Consider the following 20,164-nt stretch of genomic DNA (forward strand, 5'->3'; position numbering starts at 1 on the left):
CAGCAATTCTTCTCGTCCAGCAGGGCTTCAAGGTCAAGCTTCAGTTACTCGTCGTAGTGGACTTCAGCTTCTGAACACGATTCCTAGCAGTGAGAGGTCCCCAGATATACTGTTGATCTCCCATTCATTCCTCTGGGTCACACTCAAGCATCCAATCACGACTAAGGGCATTCATGCAGGCAGGCAGCCAATCAGGCACACAGTGCATTCAGGCCATTCACTTCTCTCCAGACACTCACAACAAGTTATGTGTATTGGGATAAGTACCCAGCCATTCAACACTCCACACTGCATTCATACCGGTTTCGGGCAGGGCTGTCTCAGTCATTGTGTCAAACGCCAGATACTAGACACCCACAACATAGAATGTGTATTCGTCACACACTCCATTCACCCAGGTCACACCCACAGGCGTACCCACAACATACAGTCGTTGAGAAGGCTCCAGCCAGTCCCACATGAACTCCTGCACGGAAAACACGACAGAACACACGATAAAAAGAAGTAAAGGACAAGGATACGGAGGCCCTGTCCCTCCGATGCATTTCCAGCGTCACACCGAGCAGCCCTGGACCAAAACAAATCTGACCACATCTCTGAGATAAGGCGCTTAGTCCACTGGCTCCCCATCTGGGAAATAATCAAATTTAAGATCCTCACAATTGCACACAACTGTCTGGTGAACAAAGCCCCCACTTAACCTCATCCAGAGGATCAAGAAATACCGACCAGCCAGACCACTCACATTTTTCAAAAGCCAGCGACTACTTACCGTCAGCTTTAGACAAAATGAGCAGGTGTCTCAAGCTTCCCCATTGTCATGGCTAACTTCTGGAACAATCTTCCGCTCCACCTGCACTCTGAGATGTCCTACCAGTTTTTCAGAAAAAAATGAATGACTCATCTGTTCAACTAACCTCTGCCGTTCACCACCTGCTTGAACTATACCCACCCATGGAACTGTACCCACCTATGTAACTAAGATGCCTGAGGGCTTGGTGCACTGCTATAAATGCAAAAATACAAGAAATGCAATCATTTTCAGATACAGTCTTAAAAATTAGGTTATTTTCAGAGTTGAGGAATGTGTAAATGAAAGATCCATTTAGATTGAAACACATTTGCTTAAAGCCACCAAATAAACAGTGAATGCAAATGAATAAACTATGTTTATAAAGAATGCTCAAAAATGTATTTGAATTTTATTTGCACAGTTTATTTTTCAAATCTATACAAGATTTACATTCAGTTTACTTAAAAGGTGTAAAAAATAGTTCAAAGTAAGTGATTTTTCTGATTAGGAAACATTTCATTTTACACTGTTAAGTTGCTGTACCAACGTATCATGGTAAAATAATGAATGTGTAAATGGAATTACTATGCCAAAGCAACGCAGCACAGTGTTCATTGTTCTGTACTACTCTAAATCATTTAATTTTTAAAACTGTGTAAGGAATTTAAACATACCTGTAGAAGACAAGGGTGCCGTTGATGAGGTATTTGACATCTCACCGGAAGGTAGGGATGGGCTACTGAAAAATAGTTCTTCACCTCCCAACAAGTCTTCTATCGAGTCATGTAATGTTCCACCAACAAACAGATCATTGAGTAAATCTGCATTGCTCGATGAACTCTTCATACCAGAATCTGGCTGCCACTGCTCCATTTCAGCTTCATATTCTAGACCCAATAAATCAACAGTCACTTCCATCAGTGGTTTCTGGCACTCTGTGGAAGAAGCATCAAAGTTTGCTTCAAAAATCACATTTTCAACTTCAACGTGTTCTGCCAGATTTGATGATTCAGTTTCCTCCACAGTTACTTCCTTGCGCTCGCTAAAGGCGGAGAACTCTTCATCCGATGGCTCACTTTCATTAACATCAACCATCGCTTCAGTGGTATCGTCTCTTGAAAACAGATCATTGTCCTTGCTTTCTGAAGCTCTTCCTTCTGTTTAATTGAGAAAATGATATTATTACTATTTCAAAGATTTCAATTCACATTGGGAAGATGGACAGCACTGTTCTCTAGTTTTGTTAGAAGTTTGATAAATGTAAAAGAGATATTACACAAACCATTAAGATCTAGCTGAACGTACACTTACCCAAGGGTACTAAGGGAACATTCGGAGTATAAATAAATGCTATCAAATTCAGCCCCGTATTGTGACACACTTAAAAGCACAACTGTGAAAAAGCATTACATAGTTTACCATGTTGTTCTTATGATCATTCTGCCATTGCAGTTAAGAATCAATAAATGTTTTTTTCAACGTTCAATAGGACAGATAGCCTAACACCTTTTATTTGTTGTGTTTCTCCAAGCAAAAAACTGTCCAGTCAAGGCAGCTTGGGAGTATGGTGCTTCTACTCCTCAGAGTAGAGCATTCAGCCCGTATAAAATTTGAAGTGGACAATGAAGCCCACATTTATTCATCACTGCTTCTCTATAAAGAAGACTACGTGAAGGGGTCTAGAGGTCTAATGCAACAGGTCTGCATCAACCAACCGCTTACCTTAAAAATGAGATTCTTAGTGTTAGGTGGAATCTTCTGAGGCTTGGGTCAAGCTCCAAAGATTACCAGTCAGAATCAAGTTTGTAGTAGTTGCCCAGTGTCCTTAGATACAGATGGCTAGACATTATTGAGCAGCCAAGGTAGGTATCTCTAAAAAGGTAGGCTGGGAAACAGAAGAACATCAAACTATCGGTATAAATAAAGGATTTGTTGCATCTATTTCTGCCCAGCCTACAAGTCACGCTGCCACCGCTTCTTGATCCCCCTCCTGAAAGCTTTAAACTTAAGAAAATGCAGACTAGCTGTGGTTTAATTGCTAAAAACCAATACACATTTGATTTTATGGTCATCATCATCAAGGTTCCTCAAATCAGACATGAGCATTAGAACCAAATTGCTAAAAACAGAGTGAACCAAAGGGAATTCCTGTAGGGTCATGCACTTCGCTCTTGCTTTGTGACATTGTGATTAACTCCCTTTATCAGAAAGCGGTTGAACATCAATTAATTTTAATGAAGGGTGATTATTTTGAAAAAAAAAACTTTACGTTGTATTACATTGGATGCTCTGTGGCAATTTTATATTCATTTTTGGGGCAAGTTTGTTGGAAACTGGATTTCCAAATACATTGAAGTTACTTACTGTAGTGACTAGATTAGTCATAGTCCTTAGTCACCTGTGGGATATATTGACCCAACTCAGCTTTGCTTCCCACATCACAAAGCTGCATTTCAGCAGAAACAGCAAAATAGCTTTGCTGGCTTCTGTGAGCTCCATGGCCTCAAAATTGTGTTTGCAGCAATAAAAAGATGGCTGCACCGTCTTGCCAAGCACACATTGGGAAGGATGGAACAAGGGGACACACTGAGGAACGTGCCAGTGTGTTCTGACATATACAAATGGAATAAAGTGAGAAAGCTGCGTTTCTTTGCTGCCAGCCCAAAATCCCCAGTAAAAAGGAAACTTTTTCACCTTTAAAATAATGCTGCTGACGCTATTTTCGTCTGCTCTTTCTTAAACTACTATTAATAAGGCCCTGCCATGCCCAGTATATCCCATTGTGCTTCAGCAAAACCAAGCATGATTTCTAATTGACAGGCCCTGTCAAACCAACTCTGTGAAAAATCAACCAAGGAACTTTACTTTTTACCGCATGGGGAAACCCGTTCATTTTCTTCACAAAGTATCAAAAATCAGTAGTTCAAAGGAACCCCAGCGATCTGGGCCATGTCAATTTCAATGCATCTGTGCTTCAAACCAAACCCTGGCATACAAGAAAATAACTATGGCTGCAAAACAGTGTGGAAATCTGATGGAGATGCAAAACTGAATTTAAAAAGAAATGCCAGCTTGCACCACAAGTATATAAACATGGGCTTTGCAAACTAAATGAGAAAAATGTCCGTTTTAAAAAGTACAACTGTTGAATGAAAGCCTGCCATTACCTAGCCATGTGAAGGGGTTGGTTGCTGGTGAAAATACACACATGGGCTATTTAATTCCACAGGCTTGTTTTAATTCAGGAGAAAATATAAGAAAATAAAGTTTTTAAACTGCCTGGGCTGGGTTTTGCAAGCTCTCAAAAACAGTCTATTTCAGTTGGAGGAGCTAAGGCTTCCCCCAAAGAAAGGGAACCATCATAAACTCTCAGCAGATATTAACACCCCAGTGATAATTACTAGGTTGCACAGAATCTGGTCTGGGCTCAAACCTCTGACAATGGAACTCCCAGGACAAGGAAGTGTGAAGTGGGGAAGGGGCAATAAACCTTCAATCAAGCGGGAAATCCCCACCTAGCTCTGGAGGAAATGACAGTTGGTGGCAGCGGAAGAGAAAATAAAATGGTCCAGTGACGGACAAAGGACTGTCATTTGTTTCTAAAGACTATTGATTAATAAAAATGTAAAGACTTTTATCTCTGCAGCAAGACTTTATAAAAATGTATACATTTTGCAGTTTAAAAGTGATTTTGTGGGGTATAATTTGAGACATTGTAGAATTCACTGACACCTTGCATACAGAAATGGCAAAGAATAGGGGATTATAAGAAAGGTATCCATGAGCCCATTGCGAATTTTCATACTTACCTCACTTATGATAATCCACAAACATGTATAAGGTTACAGAATTTTGGGCCGAATTTTTCATACTCAAAATTAACAAAAAATATTAGATGGCCAAAACAATGTCTCACAGATTTCAGAGTTGGAGTGTAATGTTCTGCATAAAATATGTAACCTGTTTATATAAGTTGCGAAGAAACCTCAACTGTATAAATGTACCATTTTTGGCAAAATCGGATTTTAGCTAAAGTAACTGCGTGAGGTTTTTGAACATTGTAAAACTCATATCATAAATCTGACATTCTGCCTTGAAATCCAACCAGTTGAGAGTGAGGCAGGCACTAGCACCACGGACCAAGCAAGTCGGTTAGAGGTGTGCTTAGTTAAGCCTGCCCAGCCATATACTTTGATGATGTCACTATGAATTATAAATAAGAGTCCCTTACAAGACGCTAGACAGACACACTTCCTGATTTTCCTGCACCGGCGTTCTAGTTACATTCATCCTGCTGAGTCCATATTCCAACTACAAGGCCTAAGCATTGCTGTCCCTTCCAGCAAGGCCTCAATTCTAAAATCCCAAATAACCAAAGGGAGAAAGCTGTGGTATTCTTTGGGAAGTATCCGGATACCACTAATTACTGCCCACTAACTGCATCCAGCGGTACCTGTGCCATCCAGTGACCAGCATTACCATCCGGTGACCCGACCTTGCCCAGCCTTGTCTTTTGCCCAGCTGTGCTGCCGTGTTGCGACCAGACCCTGTTGATGGTCCAAAAATTCCAAGCTAAAAGTGGACTGCAAGTATAATCCCTACCCCATAGAAATCCATAGTCTATCTTGTCTTGCATTTGTCCTTATGCCACACTCTAAGCCATCCTATCCTTATCCTGATAACTTGTTAAAACTGTCAGAATTATCTGTGCAAACCTACCCTTGATTCTAGTGCTAGCGCCATCTCTCTTTTCATTTTTGTCTGCTGTGAAATGTAAGCCCTTAGTTATATTTCGAGTAATCCAACTAATTTCCATATATTTCATTGTTGGGGTTGAGCACTGGGGTGGTAAGGTTGACCTCGCGAATGAACCTTGGTGCTTACTGTGTTCCTCTTCAACAATATAGTCTAGATAATTCATTTCAAGTAACATCTGCCTTTCTTTCAAAACTGAAGTCTTCATTTTGACCGCTTTGTTTTCCGAAAACTGAACCCCATTTCAACCTGACAATCTCATTCAAAACTGCAGCTACCCCCATTCTTTCACTTCTGTAATATCCCTGTGATGTACCTGTTCCCCAGGCTATAAACCGCATCACGATTTGCAATATTTCACCTGTTTTTTTTAAAGAAACCGTTTGAGTAAAATTACACGGAAATTGAAAGGAAATTCAACTTTTACACAAGTCATTTGACTGCAAGTCGTTTTGCACTTTCCACTCGTTTTTTCAAATTATATGTTCTTGGTAATCCATTGTTTGTGATCGTTAGTAGCTTTATTGAGGAATTGTATTTGTTTCAAGGTCTTCCGTTTCCTGCCTCTTATTTCCGATTACCTGCTGCTTCTTTATATCCACTCAGAATTGATTTGTGGGTTGAGGGAACATTGCAGGGGGAAATCCTATCTTGGGTGCTATCCTTCCTAAACCAAAAAGTACTCCTATTTCCCGGTGTTTTGTATATGTTCCACTAGAAGGTTAAACCAAGTGCATTGCTTACATTCTCATTGTAATTATCACTCCATTGGTGATTGCTGCCCCATATTAAAAATTGTATGATTACTTTTGAATCTTAAAAGAAATAAATAAATATTGTATTTCACAAACCAGCCTGGTTCATGGTACATTGTGACCCAGGTATTTGAAAAGGGAGTGTGATACGAGTTGTGTACGATCTCATATTGAATCTGCATAAAATAAGGAGAAAAATATCTCAGTTGTGCGCTACATACTAGGCCGAGACCAAGGTATGTGTCGCCTGATTGAAATCCTTAACACCCCTATCCTCCATATGTCCCACCCACCTTTCCCTGCTTGTATGCCAGTGGCTAAAGCACAGAGTATAGCCAGGTCATGTACTGCGGCTTAAGACGGTTGAGGGGAAAGCCCAGTTGGCGAAGAACATGCGCTGGGCGTTGGCAGGAGTGCACTGCCCCTCTGGTGAGCTGGCCCAGACCAGCCAGTAGTCCAGATAAGGGTATAAGTGTTGGCCCTCTAGGCAGAGGAGACCAGCCACCGCATTCATCAGCTTTGTGAATACACGAAGGGCCGAAAGGCAGCACCTTGTACGGGAATTTGTATGACAATCGCGAACCACAGACATTTCTGATGCGGCTGGTAGATGGGGACATGAAGGTATGCGTCCTTGAGGTCTAGGGAATACATCTACTACCCTGTGAACAGAGAGACTGTATGTGTGAGGGAGTAATCATCTTGAAGAGTTCTAGCGTTAAAGAAAGGTTGAGAAATGACAGGTCCACTACTACCCCCTCAGGCCAGCCTGATTGTTCTTGGGTACCGCAAAAATCCTGGAGTCGAAGCCGCCCCTGTCTGACAGAGGAACCGGTTCCACCTCCTACATCTTTATCATCTCGCCATCGGTTGACGAATGAAAGAGGTCCACGCCCTCAAAGGGCAGATCCAGGATCCGCACTTGCACAATAGACGACAATTTAGTGGCACACCTCCACTCTGTCCTTCTCATCTCGATACCTAGGCACAGCCAGCCCTCGGCTGGCTTTTTCGATGTGGGAGACAGAAGAGTTCATGAGCTTCTGCGCAACAGCCCGGGCATCAGCCAGACCAACCTTGGAGGTTTGCGTTTCCAGAGGGAGGTCACGAAGAAACTCCCTGAGCTCCTGTCACTGCTTCTGGTTAGCCGCGGCTAAAAGGTCGTCGGCATTGGCATGCTGCAGATGCAGCCGTGATATGGCATAGCAGCGTTTGCCCAAAAACTCAAGAACCTTCTCTTCCTTGTATATACAACTGGAGGTGGCTACCGAGGAGGAAGACGAAGAAGACAGTGATTTAGAATAGAGGGAGGCCGCAGCCACAACTGAAGAATGTGGCTGAGGATGGGAGGGCGGGAGGACTGGCTCCCTGCCTGACTAGCCTGAACATGATGTCCAACTTCTTGTTTATCTGGGCGTTAGACCTGTGCTTCTCACAGACCTTTTGGCACCAGCCACTGTATGAAACCATCCCATAAGGTAAGTGTTTGCCCCTGGAGCCCTGACCCCATTTGGACTGAATTCTGCCGTCAAAAGCATTCATGCTCCTGCGCGTTCGCCCGTGAGCCCCTTCCCAAGTCCCCACCAACATCCTGGTTCCACCAGAGACCGCCTCCCAACACGCACTCCCTCCCTCCCTCCACCTGATTGGTCAGTGCCACCCTCGTCAAACGCCCTCCCAGAGCAGCCCTATTGACCGGGGAACCACCCGGCTAAGGACCCCGAGGCAAAGGACAAATCCTGCAGAAAAAGCAGCTCCAGACCATGTTGAACTGCATTAGCAGCTGGAGCCGCAAAACTGGCAGCAACAGATAAGGTAGGCGAGGTCTGGACAGGGGGACCAGCAATCACAGTTCCCACATTAGGCTGTCTGACCCACTCTCATCTTATCCTTTGTCTAACAGCATTAGCCTGATTGTGCAGGTTAGCCATATCTCGCACTTAGCCTGATTGTACAGATTAACCTCATTTAATTTCTAGAGTGCCGGGACAGAGGCCCGGAGGCATAAGAGCGCTGACAAAGACACACAATATAAAACAAGTAAATCAGAAGAAAGGGCTGAGAAAGAGAACCAGAGCGAAGGAGGCCACAGCAGAGAAGCATTTTATTCAAAAAGAAAGTTTTTCAGCTTACGTTTGAAACTAGGAAGACTGGGGCAAAGCCTCAAGTCAAGCCGGAGGCTGTTCGACAAATGCAGAGTTGAAATTGGGAAGCATCCGTTCAGTACCTGCACCAGTTTGGCCTTAGGCGTAAAAAGCATAGTGTTAGATCTCAGGCTGCGTCTGTCCGGAAGCCACTTCAGTGGTGCGGCCAGATAGTACAGGCTCTTGCCATACATACAAGAGGGTGCAATGCAGAGGGTATGAAACATGACTCTCTTTGCTATGGGGAACCAGTGTAATGCTCCCCGAGCAGTTGAAACAAGATCTGTTTTACGCAGACCCATTACAACCCGCACTGCGTTGTTCTGTACAACTTGCAGGCGATTTAGTTAACCTTTTCCTACACCTAGGAAACTGTTGGTACAATAATCCAGGCGGCTCCCAATGATAGCCCTGGCCAAAGTTCTGCAGCTGGATACATCAAGGTATAGTCTGATTTGTGCCAGAAGTTTGATGATGTATGTTGAATTTGACACTAGACAGCTGATATGGGACCTCATTGAGAGCTCTTGATCAATAATGACTCCCAAGGTCTTTACTTTTTTCAAGGTTGGGAGAAGGCAGTCTGCAATTTGGAAGGATGAGTAAGCCTGATCTAGAAGCGCAGCTTGGGGCCAGTGTCCAAGATTATAATCTCAGTTTTAGAGTTGTTTGTTTATTTATTTTCTTTCTATAGAGCTCCGGACCGGGGAGTAAAAGGGCGCTTAGTACAAGTTACAAGGCACAATACATGGTAATAAGCAGTAATAGTTGAATAACAGTTATATACAGAATATACAGACAGTGGAGGTAATAGCAATCAATAAAGACAAAAATGAGACATGTGCAATATGTACAATTTATAGCAAAGTCTAACTTAAAGGTTGACTTTTGTCAAAAGCCACCCAATGGCAAGTTTCCTGAACGACTGGAAGGATTTGGATGACTTAATATTCAGTGGCAGGGCGTTCCAGAGTTGGGAGGCGAGGACAGTGAAGCTCGAGCCTCCGGCTCTTTTAGAGGTAAATCTGGGTACTGTGAGGCATAAGGTATTGGAAGATCTCGTGGTTCTGATGGAAGATTTCATGGTGAATTTGTTAGTCAGGTAGGGGGGGGCTATATGATTGAGAGCTTTGTAAGTGAGGCAGAGGGTTTTTAGATCGGTTTTGTGTTGGATAGTGAGCCATTTGCATGAAGTTCTGGTGGCAGAGATGTGCTCACGCCTGGGAAGGTTTAGCGCTGCCCGTAGTTGTGCGGGGCTAGGCCATTATACAACATCCGTTGGTGAATTATGTTATAAGTGGTATTAATAACCTCAGTGTGTTTAATGGAGTCGCATGAGAGAATGAAGAGACGCTGATTATCATCAGCATAGTTGGCATAACAGGTCCCTTCAGCATAAAACAGAGCAAGCATAAATAAATTGAACAGGGTAGGAGACAGACACGAACCCTGAGGTACTTCACACTGTAGGGTAAGACGCTCTGACATAGCGTCTCCTTGGAAGACCTATATCTTGCACTTAGCCTGATTGTGTAAGTTACAAGTCATGCATTTAAAATGTTTGTGTCAGCCAGCTTGATTTTGTAAGTCAGCCATATCTCCCATTTAGACAGACAGTTTTGGTAATGCATAATTGCAAGTATTATTCCATTCCATTCCATTGACTGACCCCCTCATTTAGGCCTTTCTCCCTCTCTCCAGGTGTCCCAGGTGTAATGTTGCTGCATTTACTGTTGTGACCCTCTTCACAGGTGTCCCAAATTAAAGCGTTACTGCATTGTGCTATTGATTGCTGTATTAACTATGGTGTCCCCTATCCAAACCCAAGAGTTATTTCATTGACTGTTCTACCCACTCATTAGGCATTTCTCCCTCTAGCCAAGTATCCCAGATCTAAGTGTTATTGCATCGACTGTTGCAACCTCTTTTGGGCCTTTCCCCCTCTACCCAGGTGTCCCAATTCTAGGTGTGACTGCATTGACTGCTGTGCCCTTTCTTTAGGCGCTCCTCCCACTGTCCAAGTATCCCAACTCCAGGTGTGACTGCATTGACTTTTCTACCCTCCTTAGGCCCCTCTCTCCCTCTATCCACGTATCCAGAGACTAGTTGTTAGTGCATTGATTGTTGGACCCCACACAATCCCTGGTAGCTTAGGTACAGGTGCCCTCGAGCATTTACTGCGTCTCCAACCAGGCACTTCCACCCACCGTAGATTTGTAGATTGGAGCCAGAAAGAAAAGACCACTAAAGAAAATGAACTACAAGGGTTTACTACCCCTTGTTCAACAACCACAACCACAGGACCCCCAAGAAAAATAACAAAACCTCATAGGAGCCAGAAAGGAAAAGGAAATAAAAAACAGAATCACAAAGGTCTTTCAACTGAGGTCTCAACTATCCGCAACCTCACCAACTATAAGCAACAACTAACCACAAACAGAAAAGACTAAACCGGAAGGACCAGGAAAAACACCAATTCAAAGAGGACTCCCACTCAAAGGAATACAACCCACAACCCAAACACCATGCCTCATCACAAGAAAGACAAAGAAGCCAGAACAGACAACAGAAATAATAAGAAAACCCAAACCGCTCGGCAAGGTGCCGACCAGCATGATGCCACAATTCTGAAAAACTGGATTAAAAACAGCCCAGAAGGCCAGAGGAGACATTACTCGCTACCTCTCTAGATAAGACTATGTGGTAAGCAAAAACAGACCAGCAACAACAAACCGACTGGCAATAAGTGCTATGAATACAGACCCCACCAGGACACAACACACCACTGTAAAGACTGCAGGGGGGTGTCTGTACTCGTGCTCTCTATATGGTAGAGGAGAGGCACAGGGGATCCCAGCCAAGATTCTCGATTGTTGGTAGCAATGGACAAGCAATCAAGGCCTAGCTTCTCGGGAGGTGATGCAGGCTGGTTCTTAAGTACATTGTAGTCCCCAAGCACCCACAAAGGAATGTCTGCACACTGTATTAGTTAAAACACAGTCTTTATATAATTCAGGTTCAAGGTTATATACACAATCACAATAACTCACTTTGTGCTCAGTTAATCTACAATGGCAAATATATATATGGTTCTAAGTGGTACCACAATTATTTACAGATTTCATTAAAGTGCATCAACTGTACTCTGGTCAAAAGTCACACAAAGCAATTAATAAAGGTAACCAACAATAAACATAGGAGGAAAGCAGTTGGTTAGAGCAATTGGCAGAATACTGGCCCCGTTACCTAGACACAGTTCTGTGTGGAGATCCCCCCCCCCACCTGGGCAACCTGTAAGATAAAGATATACTACAAGCCCAGTCCATATATTGTTCAATGAGTCTTATTCGCTTCTAAAATGTTTGTACCACCCCAATGTTCCTGAAATAGCAGAGTTCCTCGAGGAGGCGTCGAGGGATCCTTCTTGAGTGACTCCGTTTAAAGTAGGAGCCACGGATCGTCGATGGGCCGCGAAGAAAGTGAACTCTGCATCGAGAATCCTCGATGGAAGTTTGGCGGCGTCAAAGCAGCAGCTTCGGTCCTGGTGGTGCTCGTCGATGACGTCCTGCAAGGAAGAGGCGTGCGGGGCACCTCGATGTCGATAGTTTAGGACCGCAAAGAGTTTGTGAAGAACTTTGGCCCAGCAAGGGCGTCGAGTCGTCTAGCGTCTCTACGGTCTTTGGGTGGCAGGAAACCCACTGGCGGATGCTCCTCAGCGCTTCGACTGCCTGGCCTTCTCCGGCGGGATAAGGTGGTCGGCGGTGCAGACAAGCGCATCCAGGAATCAAAATGTCTTAATCAATGGAACGTTGCGGCTCCTGGCGTCGATGGCACAGCGTCAAGCGGTCCCCACTTCTGCAACATGGCTTCGACGGACCTCCAGTCGTTATAGCAAACCTGCGAACCCTAGTCGACGACGGTGGACGGAATGTCGGGTGCTTCTCTTCGTTCTCCTCGGCGGTCCTGGTCTCCGGTCGGCAGCCTGTCGAGGGTCTGACTTCCAGGGAGCTTCAGCGAAGGTTAGCGGTGCTCAATGGTCCTTTGGAGCTTGGGAAGAGGGTGCTTAACCAGGTCCTCTCTTGGATCGGTCTCGACTTCACAGCGGCTTTCAGGTTGCAGTGAAGGTTACAGCAGTCAACCACCTTCGTCGGGCTCGGCTTCGAGATCAAGCATCAGCTTCGGCTTCAGCTTCTAGCAGTGAGAGGCCCCCAGATAAACTGTTGATCTCCCATTCATTCTGCTGGGTCACACCCAGGCAACCAATCACTCAGAAGGGCATTCAGCAGTCAGTCAGCCAATCAGGCATACAGTGCATTCAGGCCATTCTCATCCCTCTCAGACACTCTCAACAAGGAATGTGTATTGGGACAAGTACCCAGCCATTCAACACCACACACTGCTTTCATACCAGTTTCGGGTAGGGCTGTCTCAGTCATTGTGTTTCATACCAGAAACCAAATATCCACAACAGGAAGTGCTTATTGGCCACACATTCCATTCACCCAGATCCCACCCACAGGGTGTACCCACAACATAGTCACTGGGAAGGATCCAGCCAGTCTGGCCTGGACTTCACTACAATACCATATATGGAACTTCCACCCAACAGCCAGTCAGGGAGAAGGGACAGAGTCAGGGCTTCCCAGGTCTTTGGGAAAATAAGGTAACAGGCAATCGAAAGCAAGAGGCCACAGGGGCCATCTTGTTCCCCATCATGAATCAACTGATTCCAATGGCAGGGCCTGGGTATCCTAAAATGGAGGATACTCCGAGCACCTATCAAACTCAGCATGGAGCTGCCACCAGCCCATCCCCTGCTCTGTGGGCCACACACAGGTGCCCAAAAACATACACTAGGGGCACAGGGTTGTAACCCCACCCATCGGTGCCATACGGGTATCCCAGGGGTCTGTACACCAAGACAAAAATAGGAAGAGCTGCACTGCCAGGAGTCCCACATGGATTCCTGGGCAGAAAACAATACAGAACACAAATGAAAAAGGACTACAGGACAAGGACAGGGAGGCCCTGTCCCTCTAATGCATTTCCAGCATCACAACCACGACTACTAATAAACCATCCCGACCCGGTCTACACCATGTACAATACCCCAACCAAAATCAGGGTCAAGCTGGAATCCATCACCCTCTGCACGCTCTACATCACCAAAGACTGGAACAGACTGGTACATACACAATTCACCACCCGTAACAAACCAAAACCAGGCCCGCCATAAACCTTATTTGTCTACTCGATGAAGAGACTGATCACCAAAGAACCACACCATGCAACAGGTTCCAACAAGAAAAATCCACCAGCATCGGAAACCCAACCGACACCACGTCGAAACGAACATACAAACAACAACCCGAAAGGAAAATCAAACAAACTACACTGCAGCCTTCTCAATGTCGACCCATGCCAAAACACTCAATAGAAATCCATGAACAAAAAAGCAAAGGAGGCACAGATGTGCGCCTTCTTACAGAAACCTGGTTTCAGACAACTATAAAGTCATTGCGAACGAAGCAAAACCGGACAATTATAAATGAATACACGCCAACAGAGAAAATCAAAGAGGCAGAATCACAATCATACACAAAGGACACATCTGAGCATCTCAATTCATCACAACCAACGAATAAGACTATGAATCCCTCGTCATCAAGATAGAACTCAACGACCAAAACAACATAGTATTCCTCCTGATCTACAGACCACCCTCTTACAATCCCAACTTTGCAACGAAACTAGCGGCCGCCATTTCATCAACCCACCACGACAACCTAGTCTGTACTGGGAGACTTCAACATATGGTTCGAAATATAAAACACGTCCAGAGCAAACTCACTCTGTGCACTCCTGGGAAGGAACAAGTTACTTACCTGTAACTGTTGTTCGCCAGCATGGGTCTGGCATTGAGTCACATGCTCATGAATATTCCCCGCCGTCAGGCTGGGAATCCTCTGTAAAGAAAAAAAATCAGTTTCAGTTTAATTTCTGAACTGTCTTTCTTCTAACAACCAGTCACTGAACAGACACTGCCACCAGCCAATGTCTGCCCTCTACCTAAGCCCCTCCTCTGGCAGCCATCTTCAGATTTGATAGCACGTAAAGTGGCAGTAAGACCAAGAGAAGAGCCGCAGAGGGGTAGGCGGGAGGGTTCGCATGTGAATCCATGCCAGACCCATGCTGGAGAACAACAGTTACAGGTAAGTAACTTGTTCCTTCTTTAGCAGGGGTCTGGCATGGATTCACATGCTCATGAGTAAAGAATACATAGAAGTACACAAATGCACAACCACGGGAGGTGGCAAAGGCTCAACATAAGCATCTCTTACCTCCTCACCAGGCTCACCTTCAAGCAAACAGGTTGCGCAGCACTGCTTGGCCGACTCTGGACTCCTCCCTGGAATCCTGGTTGACGCAGTAGAATCTCGTAAAGGTGTGCGTCGGTTTGAATGGAGGGCCCCATGTGCCTAGTCAGCACCACATGAGTTCCCAGGGCAGGAGCCTTCACCGGCGGGAACGAACGGAACAGTCCTTTAATAAACTCCTTAACCAGATGGTGTGACCATAACAACGACCATCACGAAGATCTCCTTTGGCGGGAGATAGCCGCCAGATGAACTTTGATGGAAGCATGGGCCAGTCTTGCTTTGGCCAACAACAGCAAATACGGCAGCACCTGAGGAGCCACGACCCGCAGAAGGTCGATCTTCTGTGCATTGCACCAAACGGCAAACCTCTTCAATTTATGTCTGTAGCATTTAAGAGTAGATGACGCCCTGGCTTGGCAAGCACATCCTTGCAATCCGCTGGGAGGTCGTAACCCCTGAACTCTAATGCTGCAGGAGCCAGGCCTTCAGGTTCAGCGATCCTGGGTCGTGGTGCAGAATAGTGCCTCCTTCTCTGGCGAGAAGATCAGCGACCACCGGAAGCTGGACTGGAGGGGACGCTGAAATGTCGAGACGGTCCGGGTACCAGATCTGCCTCGGACACGCTGGTGAGACGAGAATCATCCTGCACCATGACCGTCTAAGTTGATTGAGTCGAAGAAGCAACAGCAACAGAGGGAACGCATACAGAAACAGGCCGTCCCAGGGGGTTTATGGTCTTTTCAACGAAAACATTTAATCAAAAAGGAAATGCATCAAAGGAAATGCATCAAATATAAATGCATCGAATTGCTATCTTTTACATATAAAAGTACATATCCATCGAAACTTGTCCATCGAATATAGGAACGGACACGTTTCGATGGATATGTACTTTTAAATGTAAGATAGCATTTCCATGCATTTATTTTACACGTTAAAACGTTACATGGAGCTGTCCAGTGCTGAAAACTTCAAAGTATTTCGGCACTGGCCAGCTTCCTGTAACGTTTTAGTGTGTATTATTTAATGGGGTGGAGTTACCCCCATGTATCCCACCCCCACAGGGCAGCCACCTAACTCTTGTCCTAACCCTAATTCTGACCCTTGCCCTAACCTTAACTTCATTTCTAACTCTTGCCATAATCTTAACCCTAAACCTAAAATCCATCAAAATCCATCGAATTTTATTCAATTAAAATGCATTTCGATGGAAAGTATTTTCAATGAATATCATTCGATTGCAATTAATTCGATGAATTCATTTTCGATGGAAAGTCCAGATACCCTCCCAGGGGAATGAGAATGCGTGCTCCCATGCTCCCCAGCTGGGGAAACCTGCTGGTGAACCTCTGACACTTGGTGTTCGTCGCTGTCGCAAATAGATTGATCTGGGGAGTGCCCCATCTGCGGAACAGGTGATCCACGTGATCCTGCAAAAGCTCCCACTCGTGTCAAGAGCGCAGGTCCCTACTGAGCAGTCGGACAGTGTTCTTGACTCCTGCCAGATGAAACAGGATGAGGAACATCCCCTGGGCGATGGCCCAGTGCCACAGGTCCTGCGCTTCTTTGGAGAGCACCGGGGGATCTGGTGCCGTCCTACTTCATGTAAAACATGGTGGTGGTATTGTCCGTGCAGACCCGCACCACCTTGCCCTTGAGGGACGGAAGGAAAGACTTCAGGGCCCAAAATACTGCCCGCAGCACCAACACATCGATGTGCAACGTGTTCTCCTCCGGTAGCCACAGGCCTCCTGCGTGATGACTTCCGGTGTGAGCTCCCCATCCTTCCAGGGAGGCGTCTGTCGTGACCGTCTGTTAGGGAGGATTCTCATTTATGGCTAATTTCCCTCACCTAGTGAGTCCCCCAGCAGCTTTGCTGGACTTCTGGAGTTTATTTTTTTCCACCTGTTAAGAGTGAGAGCCTTTCCCCCACTCTTACCTGTGTTTTGCTATGTGTTTCCATCTGTTTTTGTGATTGTGGACTCTGAAGTACACCACTTCAGTAGCCCCCTTCTTTGTGTGCGTCACACAGCACCTTCAGGGCCGTGGCACAGGGTTGTCTTTGAGACTTCCCTCGACTCCATTTCTGAGGCGACTACTGTCCCCCAGAAAAGGGTAAAGTTTCCATTAACTTTACTTAGTCAATCTACCACAGATCCAGTACTCCCCATCTCCCATGGAGTACTGGAAAGGTTTAACTCGTACCCCTTTTTATCTGTACCTCCTAGAGCATTGTTTCGCTCTTTTAACAATTTAACGATTATATTAGATAAACGTGGTACTGTTCTTGGCTATTGTATTAGCCTCGAACATAAACCCACTTGACCAAATCGTCTTTCTTTTGCTCCGGTTGGGTTTATTCGCCATTTCTTTTTGTTAAAGTCCTTCTTGTGTTTTACTTTGCGCGGCAAACTAGGTTTGCCTTCTTTGTTCACTGTCTTTTGCCGGGCTTCTGCCCAGAATCCCTCCTCAATGTGCCTGGGTGCCTAGGTGGGCTGAATGTGAAGGAGGGGTGTAGTCACCAGCTGCACAGGGTATCCTAGGAAACCCAAGTCGCACTTTGTCATGATTGGCCAGGGTGGTTGTCCGGGCTGGACAACCCCCATGCTGGGTGATTGACAGCCAGGCTGCCTGAATGGGGGATTTTTGCATAAAAGGCAGGTCTCTTGGGCTAGAAGTCAGAGAGTCGCCACTGGAACTACAAGGAACCGAAGAGAAGCGGAGAGAACGACGGCTGCTGCAACTACCCCGTCCCAGTGAAGCCCTACTGCAGTCCTGAGCTATCTGCCCTTCAACGACTCAGAGAAGATCCAGTCTGGAGTCTTCTTCCTTTGAGCTTGGTGGGGATAACCAGCTCAACTTCTACAGCCAGAGGATCCTCTTCCGTGGTCGAAATCGCTGCAAACTGCTGTAGTGGTCCGCAGAGCCACCTAAAGAGCCTCTCCTGTTTTTAAGGAGCGCACCTTTTATTCCGTGTCGCTGCTGCCGGCCTCATCCCTGTGTGGTGCAGACCCCCTTCCGACATCCTCCCTTCTCGACGAAGCTCCAGGAATCGTGGGTCTACAGGAAACCAACAGGAACAACTGCCAGGGTGCCAGCTGCACCATTGGAACAAGGTACTGTGTTCTGTTGAGGAAACTGGGTGAATCCCTTTTTCTTCATTTCCAAGGCATGACCTTGTCTTCCCTCCTACTTATAACTTTTGCTTCCGAACATTGACAATATTGAAGTACTTTTGGCTCCGTTGAATCGTGAACTGTTAGACCGTGTGATCTTCAGCAACTGGCCCCGGTGTCTTTCGACCCTGACTCCGGCCCTTTGACTTTTGAACTCCTGTCTCGGAATCTTTCTTTATTCTGCCTGCCTAGCCAAAATATTGCCTGTGATATTTGCCTCCAACTCCCTCTGGGTATCTCAGGTGCTAAGTGTGTTTTTGCCCCGGTAGCATTTCATGTCACGGATACGCATATGTTTAGTAGACGGAACTGTCAAAAAGTGATTGCATTCATATCCGCAGTAACGTGTTTTTGTGCCTAACACCGGTTCATTCCAACACAGGGTACTTACCTTGAGACTTACTGTACAAAGTGAATTGGTTAGTTGTAGTATATTTAACGTGTGGTTTTTATTGAAGTTTAATAGTAGTGTGTTTATAACGAATGGTTTAAAAATAAATGTACTTATATTTTTCTACCTGAAACCTTGAGTCAGTGTTTGCTTGAGTCACAGTAATTGTGGTCCCTTTGTGTAATCTCTGCTCTGCTAATGCTCATATACTCTTGAGATAAGCCTGGCTGCTCCGCCACTGCTACCACTATGACATAGTAGTACAGGCTTGTACCAAAGGTAAAACTTGTATCACCATCTGTAGTCTTAATTGTGTGTAGTGGTCCCTAAGGGCACTGCACAGGATTCTGCCTAACACCGTCTCCTGGTGGGGTGGGGTTTGGAAATATGCGCCTCCGGACAGATGTGCGCGAAATCCCCACCACTGTATCGCTCAATGGAAACTCTTGTCGAGTGGGATCTTATCCTCGAAGCTTCCGGACACTTGTATCGAACGGGCATAGAGGAACTCCTGTAGTGGACGCATCCACAGCCTGCACAGCCGAATGAGGTATATGCATGACAACATCATGTCGAGCAAAGACTTGATGGACCGCAACCTTGCGATCTTCAGGGCCAACAGCCATTGTACCTTGCCCAAGATGGCCGCTATCCTCTCCTCCGACGAAGACGCCAGGCACGACACTGTTGAGTCGGGATCCCAGAAACAGCGCGTCCTGCAATGGAATCAAGCAGGAGTTTGCAATTCACTGAGAACCCCAACTCCATCAGCAGGCGCACGGTCTCCGCCGTATGGTCGACAGCGATCTCCTTGGAGCTGGCCCGGCTGAGCCAGTTGTCCAGATAAGGGTAGAAGTGAATTCCCCGTAGTCGCCGCTGCTGCGCCACTGGTGCCAGGCACTTGGCGAAGACCCTTGGAGCAGACTTCAATCAGAAAGGAAGGGCCTTGAATTGGTAGTGCTTCACTTGCACCACGAAATACAGGAACTTGCAGTGCCCTTTGTGAATGGGGATGTGGAAGTATGCATCCACCAAGTCCAACGACGACAGGAAGTACCCCTCTTCCAGCTGTCCGAGCACGTGCTGAAGAGTAACCATCCAGAATATTTGGGACTTGATGTATTTGTTTAGTCGACGAAGGTCGAGAATGGGCCTCCAGCACCTGCTCTTCTTTCTGACGAGAAAGCACCTCGAGTACAGTACGGAGCCCCAGAGCCTCTTCTGGACGAGCGCTATCGCGCCTTTCCTTAGCATGGCCGGCACCTCCAGCAACAGCTAAGGGACGTAGTTTTCCTGCAAGGGCCACCGGTGGTATTCGGGGACACTTCCGTTGAAATTCCAGGGTGTGTCCATGGACGAGAGCCTCCAGCACCCAACGGTCGGTGGAGATGGTCTTCCACACGCTGACTAAGTTCGCCAGCCGGCCTCCCACTGGGGTGCACGGGCAGGGGCCCGACGCCGCGGCTGGTTCAATCCTTCTTGGACCTTGACGGGCCACCTTGGGGACCCTGGCGACGACGATGTCCTCCTGCGAAAAGCCTTGGACCGGCCCCTGTTGGTCTCCTGGGTCAAAGAACGGGAGGGTTGGGGGTAAGAAGAGGAACCCCCGCCGAACCCCTTGGAGGATCCTTGAGACTTGCTGCCTGGGGTCCGAAAGGATGGCTTCCGTTGCAGAAGAGTGCCCAAAGCACACACCATCTCTGTGTCCGTCTTTATGGCTTGGAGAGACTCATCCACAGCCTTCCCAAACAAATTGCCCCAGTCGAAGGG

The 20,164-nt window shown here is 46.2% G+C and overlaps 1 protein-coding gene across 1 annotated transcript in view; it reads right to left on the bottom strand.

The window, feature by feature from the left end:
• The window catches only part of GAK (cyclin G associated kinase), a 2,243,070-nt gene that overhangs the window by 626,382 nt on the left and 1,596,524 nt on the right, over positions 1-20,164 (bottom strand). Inside the window, exon 21 of the mRNA XM_069626358.1 lies at positions 1,468-1,950. Within this exon, the coding sequence (XP_069482459.1) occupies positions 1,468-1,950 (483 nt within the window). The remainder of the gene's footprint in view (positions 1-1,467; positions 1,951-20,164) is intronic.

The sequence above is a fragment of the Ambystoma mexicanum genome, chromosome 6p (genome assembly GCF_040938575.1).
Source record: "Ambystoma mexicanum isolate Mex_15411 chromosome 6p, UKY_AmexF1_1, whole genome shotgun sequence".
In the NCBI taxonomy this organism is placed as follows: Eukaryota; Metazoa; Chordata; class Amphibia; order Caudata; family Ambystomatidae; genus Ambystoma; species Ambystoma mexicanum.